At 36.3% G+C, this 15,696-nt stretch overlaps 2 protein-coding genes across 2 annotated transcripts; one reads left to right on the forward strand and one right to left on the reverse strand.

The window, feature by feature from the left end:
* Positions 1 to 1,062: 1,062 nt before the first annotated feature.
* LOC142610793 (tetratricopeptide repeat protein SKI3) lies at positions 1,063 to 11,336 on the forward strand. Its single transcript, XM_075782739.1, has 22 exons — positions 1,063 to 1,178; positions 1,266 to 1,358; positions 1,455 to 1,667; positions 1,792 to 1,914; positions 2,001 to 2,084; positions 2,195 to 2,245; positions 2,456 to 2,548; positions 2,975 to 3,115; positions 3,183 to 3,263; positions 3,473 to 3,720; positions 3,807 to 3,978; positions 5,694 to 5,809; positions 5,941 to 5,998; positions 6,099 to 6,164; positions 6,291 to 6,503; positions 6,665 to 6,716; positions 6,807 to 7,180; positions 7,303 to 7,397; positions 8,192 to 8,434; positions 8,853 to 9,490; positions 9,798 to 10,001; positions 10,762 to 11,336. Exons 1-22 carry the CDS (start codon positions 1,167 to 1,169, stop codon positions 10,941 to 10,943), a joined length of 3,552 nt encoding a protein of 1,183 aa, XP_075638854.1. The 5' UTR covers positions 1,063 to 1,166; the 3' UTR covers positions 10,944 to 11,336.
* Positions 11,337 to 11,848: 512 nt separating this feature from the next.
* LOC142622502 (protein LYK5) lies at positions 11,849 to 14,188 on the reverse strand. Its single transcript, XM_075795983.1, has one exon. The coding sequence runs from the start codon at positions 14,086 to 14,088 to the stop codon at positions 12,124 to 12,126; it is 1,965 nt and encodes a 654-aa protein (XP_075652098.1). The 5' UTR covers positions 14,089 to 14,188; the 3' UTR covers positions 11,849 to 12,123.
* Positions 14,189 to 15,696: the final 1,508 nt, after the last annotated feature.

Below are 15,696 nucleotides of genomic sequence, written 5' to 3' on the forward strand. Positions count from 1 at the left end.
AGGTATTTATTTAGTTAGTTTTTACGTGTAAGATACGCATAGAGTACACATATGTGTGTAAGGTTGAGAATTATATGTTTTCCGTTTGGTTTCCAAATGTATGAAAATAATCACGTTCTTTTGAGTTGAAACGACTATTTACGTAATTTACTGAAGACGTAATTTACAACTGCTAAAGCTCGTGTTTTATGGATAAAATTTATAAACAAAAATTATACTTGTTGCCGTCAAAGATGGCCAACAAATGATTGAGCCATCTAATTGATAGACATCTATTAAGAATAAGAGTAATGCTAATGACTAAATGTAAGTGTTAAAATATATATCTTTATGCATACAAGAGTTATTCCAACTGAAAAAAAAAAAATGACCCGAATTTTCTTGTAGGGTAGCTCTTCATTTCTTTATAATTATAATGAGGTGAAGGGATTTGAATCTTGATTGTCCCTTTTGAAAACATCAGAAGGTTTTAGTTGAATTACAAGACTCTTTGCTTAAGGTAACTCTTAAAAGTCTTAATGCACTACTTTACCACCGTACCATCTAAGTTATGAAATTATGATTTTCATAGCACATTATTCTCACACACACATCACTCACAACATACAAAATTCATAGGAATTTATAAGATTCACCATTTTTCCCAACAAAGTGGATATTATATATATATATATATATTCTCAAATACTCACAAATAATAATTTGATATCTTATAAACTTATTTACAAATATACACAATCCAATCCAATCTAATTATGGTTGATTTTCTTTAATGAAAGATAGTGGTATTTCTTAAAAAGAAAAAGAAAAAGAAAAAAAAAGAGACTAAACTTAGTCTTGGTCAATTTAGATCATTTGCTAAATAAACGCATAATAAACAAGCATCAATTTCAATAAACTTGATCTAAAATGAGTTAAAAAAAAAAACTGAAATCTGAAATAATTCCCGCCAAGCCGTTAATCCTCTAACGTTGTGCCATGTCATGTGGTGGGTCCAGACAAAGTAACGTCCGTCACCTGAGTGGAGCCTATATCACATTATTGCCCTATTCGGTTCATTTTATCCTTTCCTTTGTTTCAAATCAAGCACTAAAGACAAAGCAGAGTAAAGCAAAGCAAAGCAAGCGCGGTTTAGGGTTTTAGCACCAAAAAAAAAAAAATCCCAAATGGAAAAAACGGTCTGTTTACTCTTTTCTTCTCTTCTAAATTTTGAACAAATGAAGATCTATCTGTGAGTTAACGTTTTAATTTTGATTGGATTTCAGGAAGAAGAAGAAGAAAGCGAAGAAGTTGTCGTGAGACGGTTAGAGGAGTCAGTGAATGCTCATCCTGATGATCCTTCTCTTCACTTTGATCTCGTATTTTCCTCTCTTTTTAACTTTATTGGACTCTCTAATTCTTTGCTTAGCTTCTCTTTTCTTTCTTTGTGGACTAATTTTTCTTCAAAAAAATAGGGAGTGAGGTTGTGGGAGAATGGGGGAGAAGAATCGAACTATAAGGAAAAAGCGGCGGAGCACTTTGTAATATCGGCGAAACTAAACCCTCAAAACGGTGCCGCATTTAGATATTTAGGGCACTATTACTCGGGAGTTTCCCTTGATACCCAACGTGGTCTCAAGTGCTATCAGAGAGCTGTTTCACTCAATCCTGATGATCTCCAATCCGGGGTAATTTTTTTTTTTTAATTTAAATTCCGTCATCACTATTCAATGTGGAACTTCACTACTTAACTAGTGCGAATATTAAATTTTGTGGAGTAATAACAAATTGTGGTGAAAAAAAAAAAAACAGGAAGCATTGTGTGATTTGTTGGATAAAGATGGGAAGGAGAGTTTGGAAGTGGCAGTGTGCAGAGAAGCTTCGGAAAAGTCACCAAGAGCTTTTTGGGCATTTCGGAGATTGGGTTACTTGCAGGTCCTTATTTATCTTACCTTTTTTTATCTCTTTGTGTTTTATGTTGATAGTAATCGATTAATTGATTTGTTATTACTGTCCATCAGGCACATCAAAAGAAATGGCCTGAAGCTGTACAAAGTCTTCAACATGCCATTCGGGGCTATCCTGCCTGCGCTGAGTTATGGCAAGTATGTCTTCTATGGACCATATATTTGCTCTTGTTATTTATTTATATTTTAAATCTTCATTGTTATTGGTTTTGTGTATTATTAAGAAAATTATGCTTTCTTTGTGTTAGGCTTTGGGTCTTGCTTACCAGCGTTTAGGCAGGTTCACTGCAGCTCTTAAGGTACTTAATGTTTCTCGATTTATTTATTTATTTATGTAAATGTAGTTGAATCGAAAAATCTTGTGGAATAGGTTACTTAATAATTCAATGTTGGTGAAGTGTGATTCTTTGTGGTTAAGTATGTTGGTCATACTTTTCCAATGCTTTTGTTTTTCTTTCACTCTCTGTAATTCAATTCTTCCATGACCTACTTCCTATGTGTTCGAACAGTCTTATGGGCGAGCCATCGAATTGGACAATACAAATGTATTTGCTATGATTGAAAGTGGAAACATCTTTTCGATGCTTGGCTCCTTTAAAGAGGTATGATTTGCTCTCATGTTTATTCATACTAATCACGTGAGGTTTTGCTTGTCATTGTACTTGGTTATGGGCATCCATTTACACAGTTTTTCATTCTTTACATTGTGCTTGACAAATTATCTGTTCAGTCATATGATCACATTTATCTCTTCTGAAATGGAACTTTACTAGATGCTAGAAACTGAACCACATGCTTTTCAGAAATCAGCATGGTTTGATAATTTACCAAGCACAACATATGATCTTGTTAGTGTTTAAATTGTATCATTACTACATAACTGGCCTAATGATGTACAATATAAATTGCTAGTCAACTCTCATGAAATTGGGTATAGCATGAAAGTATATAGATATTTTCCCTTAATGTTTAACTGCTTACTTGCAGCCTATTGTATAACATTTCATATGTGTTCTTTCTGCATTAAGGGAGTTGAGCGGTTTAAGCAAGCTCTAGAGATTTCACCTGAAAGTGTGTCTGCACGGTATGGGCTTGCTTCTGGGCTACTTGGTTTGGCAAAGGCATGGATTAACATGGGAGCATTCAGATGGGGAGCTTCATTATTAGAGGTTAGTTGTTTTTTAAAATTTATCTGCCTTACAATATTAAAAGACAAACACTTCAAATTGATTGCAGGAAGCATCTGAGGTTGCAAAAGCAAGTACACATTTGGCTGAGAATATGTCATGTATTTGGAAATTACAGGGTGATATTCAGGTAAAATTAAATCTAGTTTTGACCACCCTTGAATATTAATTTCCACCCTTTGCACCATTTGTGGAAAATTTCTGTATTCTTCTATGCAGGATGTTTACCAATTTGTCTAATAAAAAACCGCGCAGGGGGGGGGGGGGGAGGGGGGATATTTATCAATTTATGCAGGATTTTTTTTTACTTGACTTATTTAGTAATTAGCTTTTTGACAGCTTGCATATGCAAAGTGTTTTCCATGGATGGAGGAAGGCCAGGGTTTAGAATTTGATGTGGAAACTTTTAATGCTTCTATTCTTTCTTGGAAGAAAACCTGCATTTTAGCTGCCATATCTGCCAAATGTTCTTATCAGCGAGCTTTGCACTTGGCCCCATGGGAAGCTAATATCTATACTGACATTGCAATAACTGCAGATCTTATATCGTCCCTAACCATGAGTGATGGAAACGACTTCAATGATTGGTATGATCTTTCTGTATTTTCCACTTATATAGATCATTTCATTTTGCTATATATTTGCTCTGTTAACTTACTATCCTTTTTACCAGGCAGCTATCAGAGAAGATGGCTTTGGGGGCTTTGTTACTTGAGGGTAACAATTATGAGTTTTGGGTAGCATTGGGATGCTTGTCTGACCATAATGCATTGAAACAACATGCCTTAATCAGGGGATTGCAATTGGACGTATCTCTAGCTGTTGGTTGGGCATACCTTGGGAAGGTATTGACTCTTATATTGTTCAATTGTTCTTTTCATATACTTTAGTTTTTGTTCTAGTCTGCCAATGAGCTCTAGCTCAATTGGCACGTGCTCCCCTTATAAGTTCTAGGTAGAGGATGAGGTCATGGGATCAAGTACCTCTAGGTGCATGTGTAACTTACCAATAAAAAAAAGTTTTTGTTCTAGTTTGTCTGTGTGAATGTGTGCGAGCGTGTGTGTGCATGTTAACTTGTTGCTCTATCTGAAAAAGGAAAAAGAAGCAAAGAAGGCATAAGAATAGTTAAATATTAGAAAACTATGTAATCAAAGGAATTCTTTTATTGATGTCAAGACTTTCATTTACCTAAGAAGAATATGCGCTGTTATGCATATGGCATCTTTCTGATGTTATATCCACTTGGATGCCATGTGAGCAGTAGGGCCCAATCTACAACTGTTAGAAATTCTGAAAAAGCTAACTAATCATATAAAAACCTGAAGCCAAATGGAATGGGGTTCAATATTTCACCTTAATACCAAATAATTTGTTTGTCAACTTCCCCCCCCCCCCCCCCCCATTTTTTTTTTTTTTTTTTTCTTTTTTGGGGGGTTGGGGGGGGGGGGGGCAATAACCAAACCCACAGCCATCCTTACAGAGAGTAATGTTTATGCACTCCTCAAACAAGCTTTAATTATATGTAGATGCAATTTATTCTGGATATGTGGCAGATGAGTGACCAATGTAGTCATACTTGCAAGGAAAATAATCTATGCATTGCCTCTAACCATCTATTTTGTCTTTTATGCGAGGTAGGTGATTGCTTTGTAAAAACTATGTAAATAGATGGTTAGAGGCAAGAAGGTTGCAAAATCTTATTTAGGAGTGCAATTAATTTCTTGATCACTATTTCTGGTTAATATGCTGTCAAAACCAATGGTATTGAATGTTGAGTTGCTTAGAAGCAACATATTCATAAAATGAGTGTAGTTGAAATGAGAATGTTGTGATGGATAAGTGAAAATACACAGAAAGATAGGATTCAAAATGAGGAAATCCGCTTAAAGATATGGGTAGCTCCTATTGATGAAAAGATGAGAGAGTCACTTGAGATGGTTTGGTAATGTTCAGAGGAGAGCGATTAATGCACCAGTAAGAAAGAGTAAGTTGTTCCAAGTTGAGGGAAATAAATAAGGTAGAGGAAGACCCAAAATAACATTAGTAGAATTAATAAAAAAAAAAAAGGGCTTATCAATTTATGAAGGAACAAAGATATTACTTTAGATGAATAGAATGGAGGAAAAACATGTGGCTGACCTAACTAAATTGTTAAGGATCCATGGCCAACTCCAAAAATTAGGCTTGTCTTGTTGTTTGTATGCTGTCTAATCCAAGCAGGTCCAACTTGCGTTGAAGTTTGTCCATAGAGTGGGTAAAGCGCTTCCTGAGGGTTTATGAACTAAAGATCATGTGGATAGAGCTTGGATTAAGGGCTTTTATGAACTTAGGTTTTTTACTGTGACTTGGCTTTCACTTTTAGCGTTGTAGCCTACTAGTAATGTTGACTGCTTATATCAAAAAAGAGGAAAATGTGTAGCTAATGTAAACTTATTTTCATGAAATCTAAACATTGTAAGAGCGCCATTTCTTGGTGCATCATACGGTATAAAATGTCCTAGATGCAGCTTTGGAAGTTCTATATTTTCCTATAGGTGTGGTAAATTTGTGCTTTTTACAGCTCTATCGGGAAGAGGGTGACAACCAATTGGCTAGGAAAGCATTTGATTGTGCCAGAAGTATAGATCCTTCGCTTTCATTACCATGGGCAGGCATGTCAGCGGATTTTAATGCTAGGTAAATTCTTATTTTTGTGGTGTGTGTGTGTCTCAATTATTTTCTTTCTGTCGGAATTAGTGATCATTGTTTTATGTAAATTTATTTGCTGATTAGTTTCTACTAACAATGAGACCTACACCATTCTTAAGGGATCCTTCACCAGATGAAGCTTTTGAAAGCTGCTTGCGAGCTGTGCAGATATCACCTGTAATTATTCTTTCCATTATATGTTTTTTTGAATAAGATCGAATTTTGAATCATTGTAAGTATTGTACTTTGCTTCACTTAAAATTTGACTCTTGTGCAGCTTGCAGAATTCCAAATTGGTCTTGCAAAGCTTGCTCTGTTTTCAGGGCATCTCTCATCTTCACAGGTTTTTCCATCTCTAATTAATCAGCTTTAGGAGTAGCATATGTTTTTCTTTGTTGTAAAATAAGAGCTAATATGGTACATGCTGCAAAAGGTGTTAGTTTAATACTTCTGTCAATCACCATTACAGGTTTTTGGAGCTATCCAGCAGGCCGTTCAACATGCACCTCAATATCCTGAATCCCATAATTTATATGGGCTGGTTTGTGAGGCAAGATTTGATTATCAATCTGCTGCTGCTGCTTATCGGCTAGCACGCTGTGCAATCTGCAGTTTTCCAGACAGTGTCCCAAAATCTCATACCAGAGATATATCATTAAATTTGGCAAGATCTCTTTGTAAGGTAAACATATTGGACCTTGCTTTTTTTTGCACTTCTTCTTTCTGGTCTGTAGGGATGGACATTTCTAAATCAAAATCTGATCTTGCCACAAATGATATTAGCAATACATCTGTAGTTTCCATCTTGCTCCTTTCTTTAGCAAAAAGTTTCACATGGTGCAGGCAGGGAATGCTATAGATGCTTTGCAGGAATGCGAAGATTTGAAGAAAGAAGGTTTGGACAGATTTGGTTAGATTGTATGTTGGAATATCTACTATGTGTTTCACTTAGCTGATATGTCATATTGCATTGTTGATATTTAAGGTATGCTTGACATGGAAGGCCTTCAAGTATATGCTTTCTCTTTATGGAAACTTGATAAATGTGACTTAGCTCTTTCTGTGTTGAGAAATCTGGCTGCGAGTGTTTCTGCAATGGAACAGACATCTGTGGCCGCCCCTGTTAGTTTCATCTGTAGAATGCTGTATTTCATGTCTGGACTAGATTCAGCAGTTAGTAGTATACTGAAAATGCCAAAGGAACTCTTTCAGAATTCAGGAATTAGTTTTATAGTGTCTGCCATTCATACTCTTGATACATCTAATCGGCTTGAGCCAGTTGTTTCAAGCAGCCGGCACTTTCTTACATCTCTTGAAGAGATCACTGAAATGCACTTTTTGATAGCACTTGGTAAACTGGTATGCTTCTTATTCCAGCTGTTGGAATTTGAGCCTCTTAAACCAACTTGGGTTTATTACTTTAATTTATGGGATGTGATTATTAATTGGATTTGATTTTGCGATGTTTCTGGGTCATGCAGGTCAAACATGGAACAGAATTTTGCCTTGGATTTCAATCTGGTGTGGCTCATCTTAGAAAAGCTCTTCACATGTACCCTAACAGTAGTTTGATAAGGTACATGTAATATCCAATGAAAAGAGGGCATTGATTTCTAAGCTATCCTGAATTTTGTGACTCTCATCTGATTCTGGTTTTCTTTCCTTGCTAGGCATCTGCCATCTTGGTCTAGTTCTTATTAAATTTACTTCCATAGTGTCTACCTTCATATTTATTTTTTTCAGATGGTCTGACAACTTGTTTAAAATTAGTTTATTGATGTCACTGCTTATCCAGAAGAGCTAGTGGCAACTTGGAGATTAAACCTTATAGAATAATTATGTTCATGAATCATGATTTGAATACAAAAGAAGCTTCTTGGACTAAGCTAGTGTAATACATACATTCAAATGTATTATATATATTTTATTTGTTCATATATGTTGAAATAAAATAGACCTAATCTAGCATTAATTGCTAGGTATTACTGCTACTTATAAAAAAGGGGGAAAAATTGTTGGAACATTATTGTAAGAAATAAAAGATGAAAAAAGAAATAAAGTGCATCACAAAACAAAATGGAGAATTATAAAAGATAACTTAGTTTTTAAAGTCTTTCTCAGTACATGTTTTTATCCCTTCTTTCCATGACTTGTTTTATCTTTAAGTTTGTTGTTGTGTTCTTTTTTCTAGGCAGCTTCTGTTGACATTATTATATCAACTATTCTTAATTTAATTTTGTATCAACATATCTTTTAACTGTCTATTATTTTGTGTTCTGATGCATTATATTCGTTTTGAAAACTGTATTATTGTCTTTAATTATGGTCCCCTCATTTTGGAGGATCTTCTGATAAACTTTGCTGGAGCAGGAACCTACTTGGCTATCTTTTGCTATCTAGCAAGGAATGGAATGATACTCACGTTGCAACCAGGTGCTGCAATGTAGACAGCACTGACTATCAAAATAAAGGAGGTTTGAAATCAGCAAGCGAAATCCTTGGTGCTGGAGCAGTTGCTTGTTATGCCATTGGCAATAGCAATCCCAAGTTTTCTTTCCCATCATGTACACACCAGTGCCTGAATGGACATGGAGCTATCCAGCAGTTGCAGAAGTACTGTAACTTTCTGCTATTCATCTCAATATGAATTTTCTGTTGCAATTTGTCTCTCTGCTTTATGAATCATTGAAGTAAAGCTACAAGTTTTTATATTTTTCAAAATCAGTTTGTGGTTACAGCATGGAAGATGTTGTGCTGTTTTGGGAATTTGTGGATATAATGTCATCAATGAGTGACTGGCTTCACAATTCTTTAGTAGATTCCTTCCTTTCTCCTAAAATGTTGATTTGCACCCTAAATTTCTCTTGTTATTTTATTAATTGAGATTTTTCCAAGAGTTCTTTGCTAAGAAATCTTCATAATTTTACTTTTTTCAAGAGTTCCTTTTCTCCATGTCTTAATTGAAGAAACTGTTGCTCTTCCCAAGGAAAATAACATTTACACATATATTGCTCTTTGTTTTCATATGCAGATGCCTGCGTCGAGAACCATGGAATCATAATATCCGTTACTTGCTTATACTCAATTTACTACAAAAGGCTCGTGAAGAGAGATTTCCTCATCATCTCTGTATTATACTCAAGCGGTTAATGTCTGTGGCCCTTTCTAGTGAAGTTTACTCTAAGACAGACAAGTGTTATCAAAAGTTTCAGCTTTTACTTTGTGCTTCTGAGATCAGCTTGCATAGTGGGAATAAAATTGGCTGCATCGACCATGCCAAAAATGCTTCAAAGCTTTTGCTTCCTGATGCTTATCTCTTCTTTTCACACTTACAATTATGTCGTGCCTATGCTGTAGAAGGTGATATTATAAATCTTCAGAAAGAGTACATAAGATGCTTGGAGCTCAAGACAGATTATCATATTGGTTGGATATGTCTTAAATTTGTGGAATCTCAATATCATGTGCAAACTGATTTGAACATCTTAGACTTGTGCTTTAAAGAATGCTCAACAGAGAGGGATTATTCATGGAATATGTGGATGGCTATATTTAATCTGGTGTTGGGATTGATTTCTATATGGAACCAGGATTTCCTTTCTGCAGAAGAGTTTCTTGCACAAGCTTGTTCTTTGGCTGGTGCTGAGAGCTGCCTCTTTCTCTGTCATGGTATTTATCCGTATCAGATTGGGCTCTTTGAGTACTTTTCTACAGTAATTTGTTCTACTGAGATTACTTCTCATATTTACTGCTTTGTTTTATATTCAGATAAGATTCTCTGACTGGAAAGATGACTTGACCATGAATGTATATCCAATGAAAATTAAATGTGTAATGGTGTTGTAATACATTTGGTCTAATTGGATGGTAGTAGACATTTTTCCAGGGAGTCTCTTAATGATGATTGGGACTCTTTTCTTTTCCCCCCCCAAGGATTAAAGAATTCTTTTATCATCTCTTGAAACTCTTGGTGTAGGTGCCACCTGCATGGAGCTTTCCAGGCAGTCACGTGGTTCACAGTTCTTATCACTTGCTGTAAAGAGTCTCACTGAAGCTCAAAAAACTTCTCTCATTCCCTTACCTGTTGTCTCGGTGTTGCTGGCTCAGGCAGAGGGAAGCCTCAGTTCTAAAGAGAAGTGGGAGAGAAACCTCCGTCTTGAATGGTTTGCTTGGCCACCAGGTATGATATCTGTGTGAAGTATTATGTCTGATTGTGATACAGTTGTTTATAATGATCAGGTAGACCCTTTCAAGATGTAGGCACATTAGCAATACTTTATGAAGATTTTATAATTTCTTTTAGGATTTCTTTTCAATGCTTTAGCTAGGGATTTGGCCCTTGATATTTAATTGTACTCTCACTTGGCTTCCCTAGTACCCCTATTAAACGTTTTTATTTGAAGATGCATATATTCCAAAGTTGGAAGATGCATTTATCCCTAGCACTCTCACTTGGCTTCCCTAGTACTCTCTCTCTAAAAGAGTTCGGCGGTGTTTGCCAAACTTGTGTGCTGGTACACCATTTATTGGTCCTTTTAATGATTGTGTTTTGGGCTTATCTTTTTATCTCAGCTGAAAAAGAGAAGTACAATTCTTTCTTAAAAAGGGCCGGTAGGTTACACAGGCATCTACAGCTAGGTGCTGCCCATGGTATTATTTGAATTCAGACTTTTGATGATAACATGGATGGTGAAAGTGTTGCAGAAACTTTGAAAAGGTGTAAAAACTAAAAAGTTAATGAACAAAGTTTGTAATAGAACTTGAGGAAATGCTGAAAGAGAAAAATAAAGAAAAAATTACAGAGCCTATGTAATAAAGGGAAATATAGTTTTCTAAATGGAGGCAGCAACATTCAATATATTGATGATTATATTTGCAATATAATCAAGAGTACAATTGATAAATATTTTGTATCCTGATGTGCTTTCTGTTATTGACAGAGATGAGGCCTGCAGAACTCTTCTTTCAAATGCATTTGCTTGCTAGACAATCAAAATCAGATCCCAAATCTCCATCCAATGTGGAGTTCTGTCAGAGTCCGGAGAAATGGGTTCTTCGGGCGATCCATACAAACCCTTCCTGTATTAGATATTGGAAGGTTTTGCAGAAGCTTATGACATGATTCGGAGTAGGATATGGCATACCTCCAAATTCAGCACCTGGTTGTTCAAAATCTCTTGATTGACTTATTTGTATATGCAACTGTGCCACATTTGCTTAGAAAGTAAGCATGAGCTGCATGAAAGGTTGCAGTCTGGGGCTCACCAATCCGTCTGGGAAATAAATCCCTCTGTTGCTCTCTCAGGCTCAGGTGCTGCTGAAGGGCCTCATGTCTAATTGTATGCCCATTATGTCATGATGTTACTCCCCACTGTGTGTAAATTATGTAATGTTATTTTTTACTGTAGCATACTTCTGTAGATTAGGTTTTAGTCATTGCAGAAACATTTATCCATTTGTAACATTTACGCAGGTGCTTCTAATCTTATTGATCCTTATTTAGATTTTCTGTGCCAAGTTTACTGTATTTGATTAATTTGGTTTTTGTCCTGTATTTAGATGCTGCTACAATCTTTATTTATTTATTATTATAACTTATTCTTTGCAACTGATCATTTATTTTTCTGGTCATGCTTATCAGGATTTTTATTAGTTCATGAAATTCCCATATAAATATAAGTCTTGTCTTCTTCTTTGTTTTTTGTTTTTTGTTTCTTTTTTTCCAAAAGAAAATCAAGCAACAAGCCATTGTTTAGCATTGAGTCTACATGCAAAATTTTCACAACTATTGAGGCGGAAATTTGTCAATGATAGACCACAAAATGATTTAGTAGTGAGCTCAAAATCAATTATAATTTGTCATCTTAATGAAAAAAAGAAATCTGTTTGTTGTGTCGTAGCAGTACTCTATGAAAATTGAAGCTTTTCATTCCGCACATGCGAGGCAGGATGTATATGGATATAACAGATACATCAAAATGGGAAAAAACCTGTGCAGAATGTTAATGCAAGTAATTGAATCTCATATTTGGAATGAAAGATTTGACACTTTATAACTTAATAATTAAATTATAATTTGATTGGACATTTTTGAAGTGTAAAACATGATACTGATATCGAACTTGATTTGAACTGCAAAATGCTGTATCCACTCAGCGAGAGAACAAACTCATGATAGGATCATATTGTGGAGCTTGAGTCCAACCACAATAATGATTATTGTTGCTAATACTATTACTATACAAGTCTATTATGCATTTCATAATCTCTAGTAGCAAACATCTTATATATGTTGTACCATCTTATCTGGCATAAGTCTGAGTAAGTGAGCTGGAACGTTGAAGCTCGTCGGATGGATCCCAGTCCAATGAGGAAGAGAAAATCTTGGACAGAGTCATGAAAACTTCAGGTATGGCAGGGCGGGAGTTGATATTATGAGCAACGCAGTTTTTAGCCAGCTGAGCCATGGAAAATGCTAAATCCAGAGGATACTCATGCCTAAGAGAAGGATCAATAAAGCTACGCAGTTTCTCTCTGACATTGTCTCCTTCAAGCACCACTCTTATTGATGCAGATAGCAATTCCTCTCCTCCACCATCCCTGTCACCAGTGGTGGCTTCCTTTCCAGATAAGAGCTCTAACATAACAACCCCAAATGCAAAAACATCAAGTTTTGGAGTAATCACTCCATTCTCAATGTACTCAGGTGCCATGTAACCATGAGTACCCACCACATGTCTTGTCAATTGGAACCCTCCTTCATCCTCATTCTCCAGCGTTCTTGCCAACCCGAAATTCGATACCTTGCCTCTCAAGTTTCCATCCAGAAGAATGTTACTTGTCTTCAAGTTCTTGTGGACATAAGGTGGGTTTGTATAGTTGTGAAGGTAGTTAAGCGCATCGGCCACATCATAAGCAATCTGAACCCTCTGTTTCCACGTCAAAGTGGAACTAGTTTCATACTTGTTAGAGTGAAGCCAATCAGTAACAGAACCGTTCTCAGCATACTCATAAACGAGGTAAGTGTTCCCCTCATGCACACAGAAACCAGAGAGCCTTATAATGTTGCTGTGATTGATTCGCTTCAACAAGTTGATCTCATTCGACACATCACCTCTCATGACCTTAACAGCCGCATCATCACCCTTAAAAGAACCTCGGTAGACAGAGCCTTTGATTTTATTAGCTTCACCGAAGAACCCCGTGGCTTTTTCAATGTCATCGAACTTGTACACCGTTAAGGATTCAATGGCATAACGAACACCTTCAGTTGAAACAGACCAAGATTTCTCGTCAGAGTAGGAGTGTGATTGTGGGGGTGGCCTCTTAATAGGTGGGACTGGAATTGGCTGTGGCTTAGCCTTTCGAGACCCACAAAAGAACCAAATCAGAAAAGCTGAGAGAAGAAGCAACACACCAGCTCCAATTCCAACACCAACAAATACCCATTTCTTTGTAGAAGATTTGTGTTCAGTGGGAGTAGTTGGTAATTGTGGAGGCGATTCTGGAGGAGGTGTGGACTGTGAGACCTGAATTTTACCTGGCTTGTTTTTCAATGGAACAAGAAGAGGTGTGAATGGAAATATAATGCTATCCGCCTTTAGCTCATTTGCATCCAATATGCTCTGAACATCCGCCCCAAATAATTTGGCAATTGCAGAGTAGTCATCACCCCATGTGATCATATAACTGAGCAAGTAATTGAACCCACTTGCTATTTGGTCACCTGTGGGACAAGCACACCTAAGTGGTACCTTTAGATCCAACCCCACCGATAAATTCTTAACACCATATGGGTTCTGATTAATCATGGCTTGACAAGTGGTCAGGCCTTGGTATGTGTTGTTGGAGACGATAAAATAAGTCTCTGTGGCGTCCTGTAACTTGTAGGTGCTGTTGTGTTGGTAATACTTACCTGAACATGAACAATTGACTGGGATTATGATCTGGGTGTTGGTGGGGATGGTTTGGAAATTGGTGTAGTTGTTGATTTCTGAGATGAGTGAGGGCTCAGCGCCTAAGAGTAAGCCTATGGAGGCTGCAGAGTTGTAAGGTGGGTTGGATCGGAAGGTGAGGTAGGATTGGCAACTTGATTGGACGCCGTTGCACTCAAATCCATCTGTGATGTTCACGTCTGCGTTGCAGTCGAGCTGTTTGTTATTCACATAAGCTTGTTGGGCGTTTGATGGGTTTTGTTTCAACATCAATACCAACAAGCAAAGGGAGCAAATGTAGTAGAATCTAGACCTCTTCATTTTGATGTCCATGAAAATGGAGATGAAGATGGATAGAGGAGATAAAAGAGGTAATTAAAGAGAAGTGAAGTGAGGAAGCTTGAGGCTCCCTAACTTGGACTTTTTGATGTTTTGTGTTAACTATGAGCTGTCTCTAGTCTTGGATTTATAAGTGTATTTTTTTAAACACCATAAAAAAAAAAAGAAAAAGAAAAAAAAAGTGTATTACTATTTTTTTAAAGGAGGCTGATGAGAAGAATTCAACAAGTCTTTTGTATTTTGTCCATACTAGAGTCCTGTCCTGTCATGTCACACTCGTTTAATCAGATTTGCACATATATAATAGTAGTATAGTTAGTATTGCTGTATAATACAGTGCACATTTGGAGCAGAAGTCAAGCTCGTCAAACGCGTAACGTGGGTAAGGCCGCAAGGGGTATACTAGTCTATAACGACATAGCATATACCTGTATACTAGTCTTGGCAGCCCATTCAACATTTGACTACTTCCTGGACCTAGACCAACTACATTCACGTTAACCTTTTAAGCTTTTACCTAAATTCTAGTTCTAGTTAAAAGCCATCACTTTTTTCTCTTCTAATTAACCCAATAGTTCTTCTCAAAAAAATAAAAATAAAAAGTTAACCCTACAGTCTAATACATTATTAGAACTAAAGTTCATCAAAAACATTATTAGAACTAAATTAAGATTTCGATAATTTTGTGTTAAAAAAAGGTGAAAATGACACCCAGTTTCATGCAATGCACAAACACAATTGAGATGTGAGCTGATGGCAAAAAAACCTCACTACTCTTAACCTAACTTGCCCCTCCCAGTCCTATGCAGATTTTCCTCACCCCAAGGAAGTGATGAGGTGAGGACGAGTTTTGCTCACCCTAAATATATATATAAAATCATTTATATAGATATCTTAATTATTATTTATTTGTTTTAAACATATTTTATTATCATTTTCAAAATACCTATCTCTCTTTCTTCTCTTTATATTTCATCTTTATCCCATTACTCTCATTAAAATTAGTAAAACATCTTTAACATGTTCCAAACTTGACCTGTCCTGCTCTCGCTCCAACGAGGAGACACAACAAGGATAGGTTACCCATAATCCGAACTTGTCCTATCCATTGCCATCCCTAAGACACAAGCATAGATTGACTTTTTTTTAGAGCTCCTTGATCCAATTTATAATGTTTTAGTAGACTTAGTTATTTTGAGTTTAAATTATAAAATCTTTTACGCGTATGTATACTATTTGAATTTATTTAAAAAGAGAGGGGGGGGGGGGGGGGATGAACCCCTTTAATCTCTTGCCAGGCTTGTCTCTACATACATAGTTGAGCAAATGTGCCAAACTCCTTATTCTTTCTCCATTCCATGTATGTACTTTTAAAATTTTTATTATGTTATAACATAAGAGAAATAGCAAGGGGGAATTTAGGAGGAGAAAATATATAGAGCCTTATTATTTAAGTGGTTAGCCACACTTTACACAAAGCCAACTGATACTTTTCACGCATGAGAATTCAACTTCACCAACACATATATATACACTTCCAAGATCAGTAGAAGCTTCAATAGAAAAAGGAAGTGTTGCATTAGATTGGTCATAAGATCATTC

Source organism: Castanea sativa, chromosome 1 (assembly GCF_040712315.1).
Source record: "Castanea sativa cultivar Marrone di Chiusa Pesio chromosome 1, ASM4071231v1".
NCBI lineage: Eukaryota > Viridiplantae > Streptophyta > Magnoliopsida > Fagales > Fagaceae > Castanea > Castanea sativa.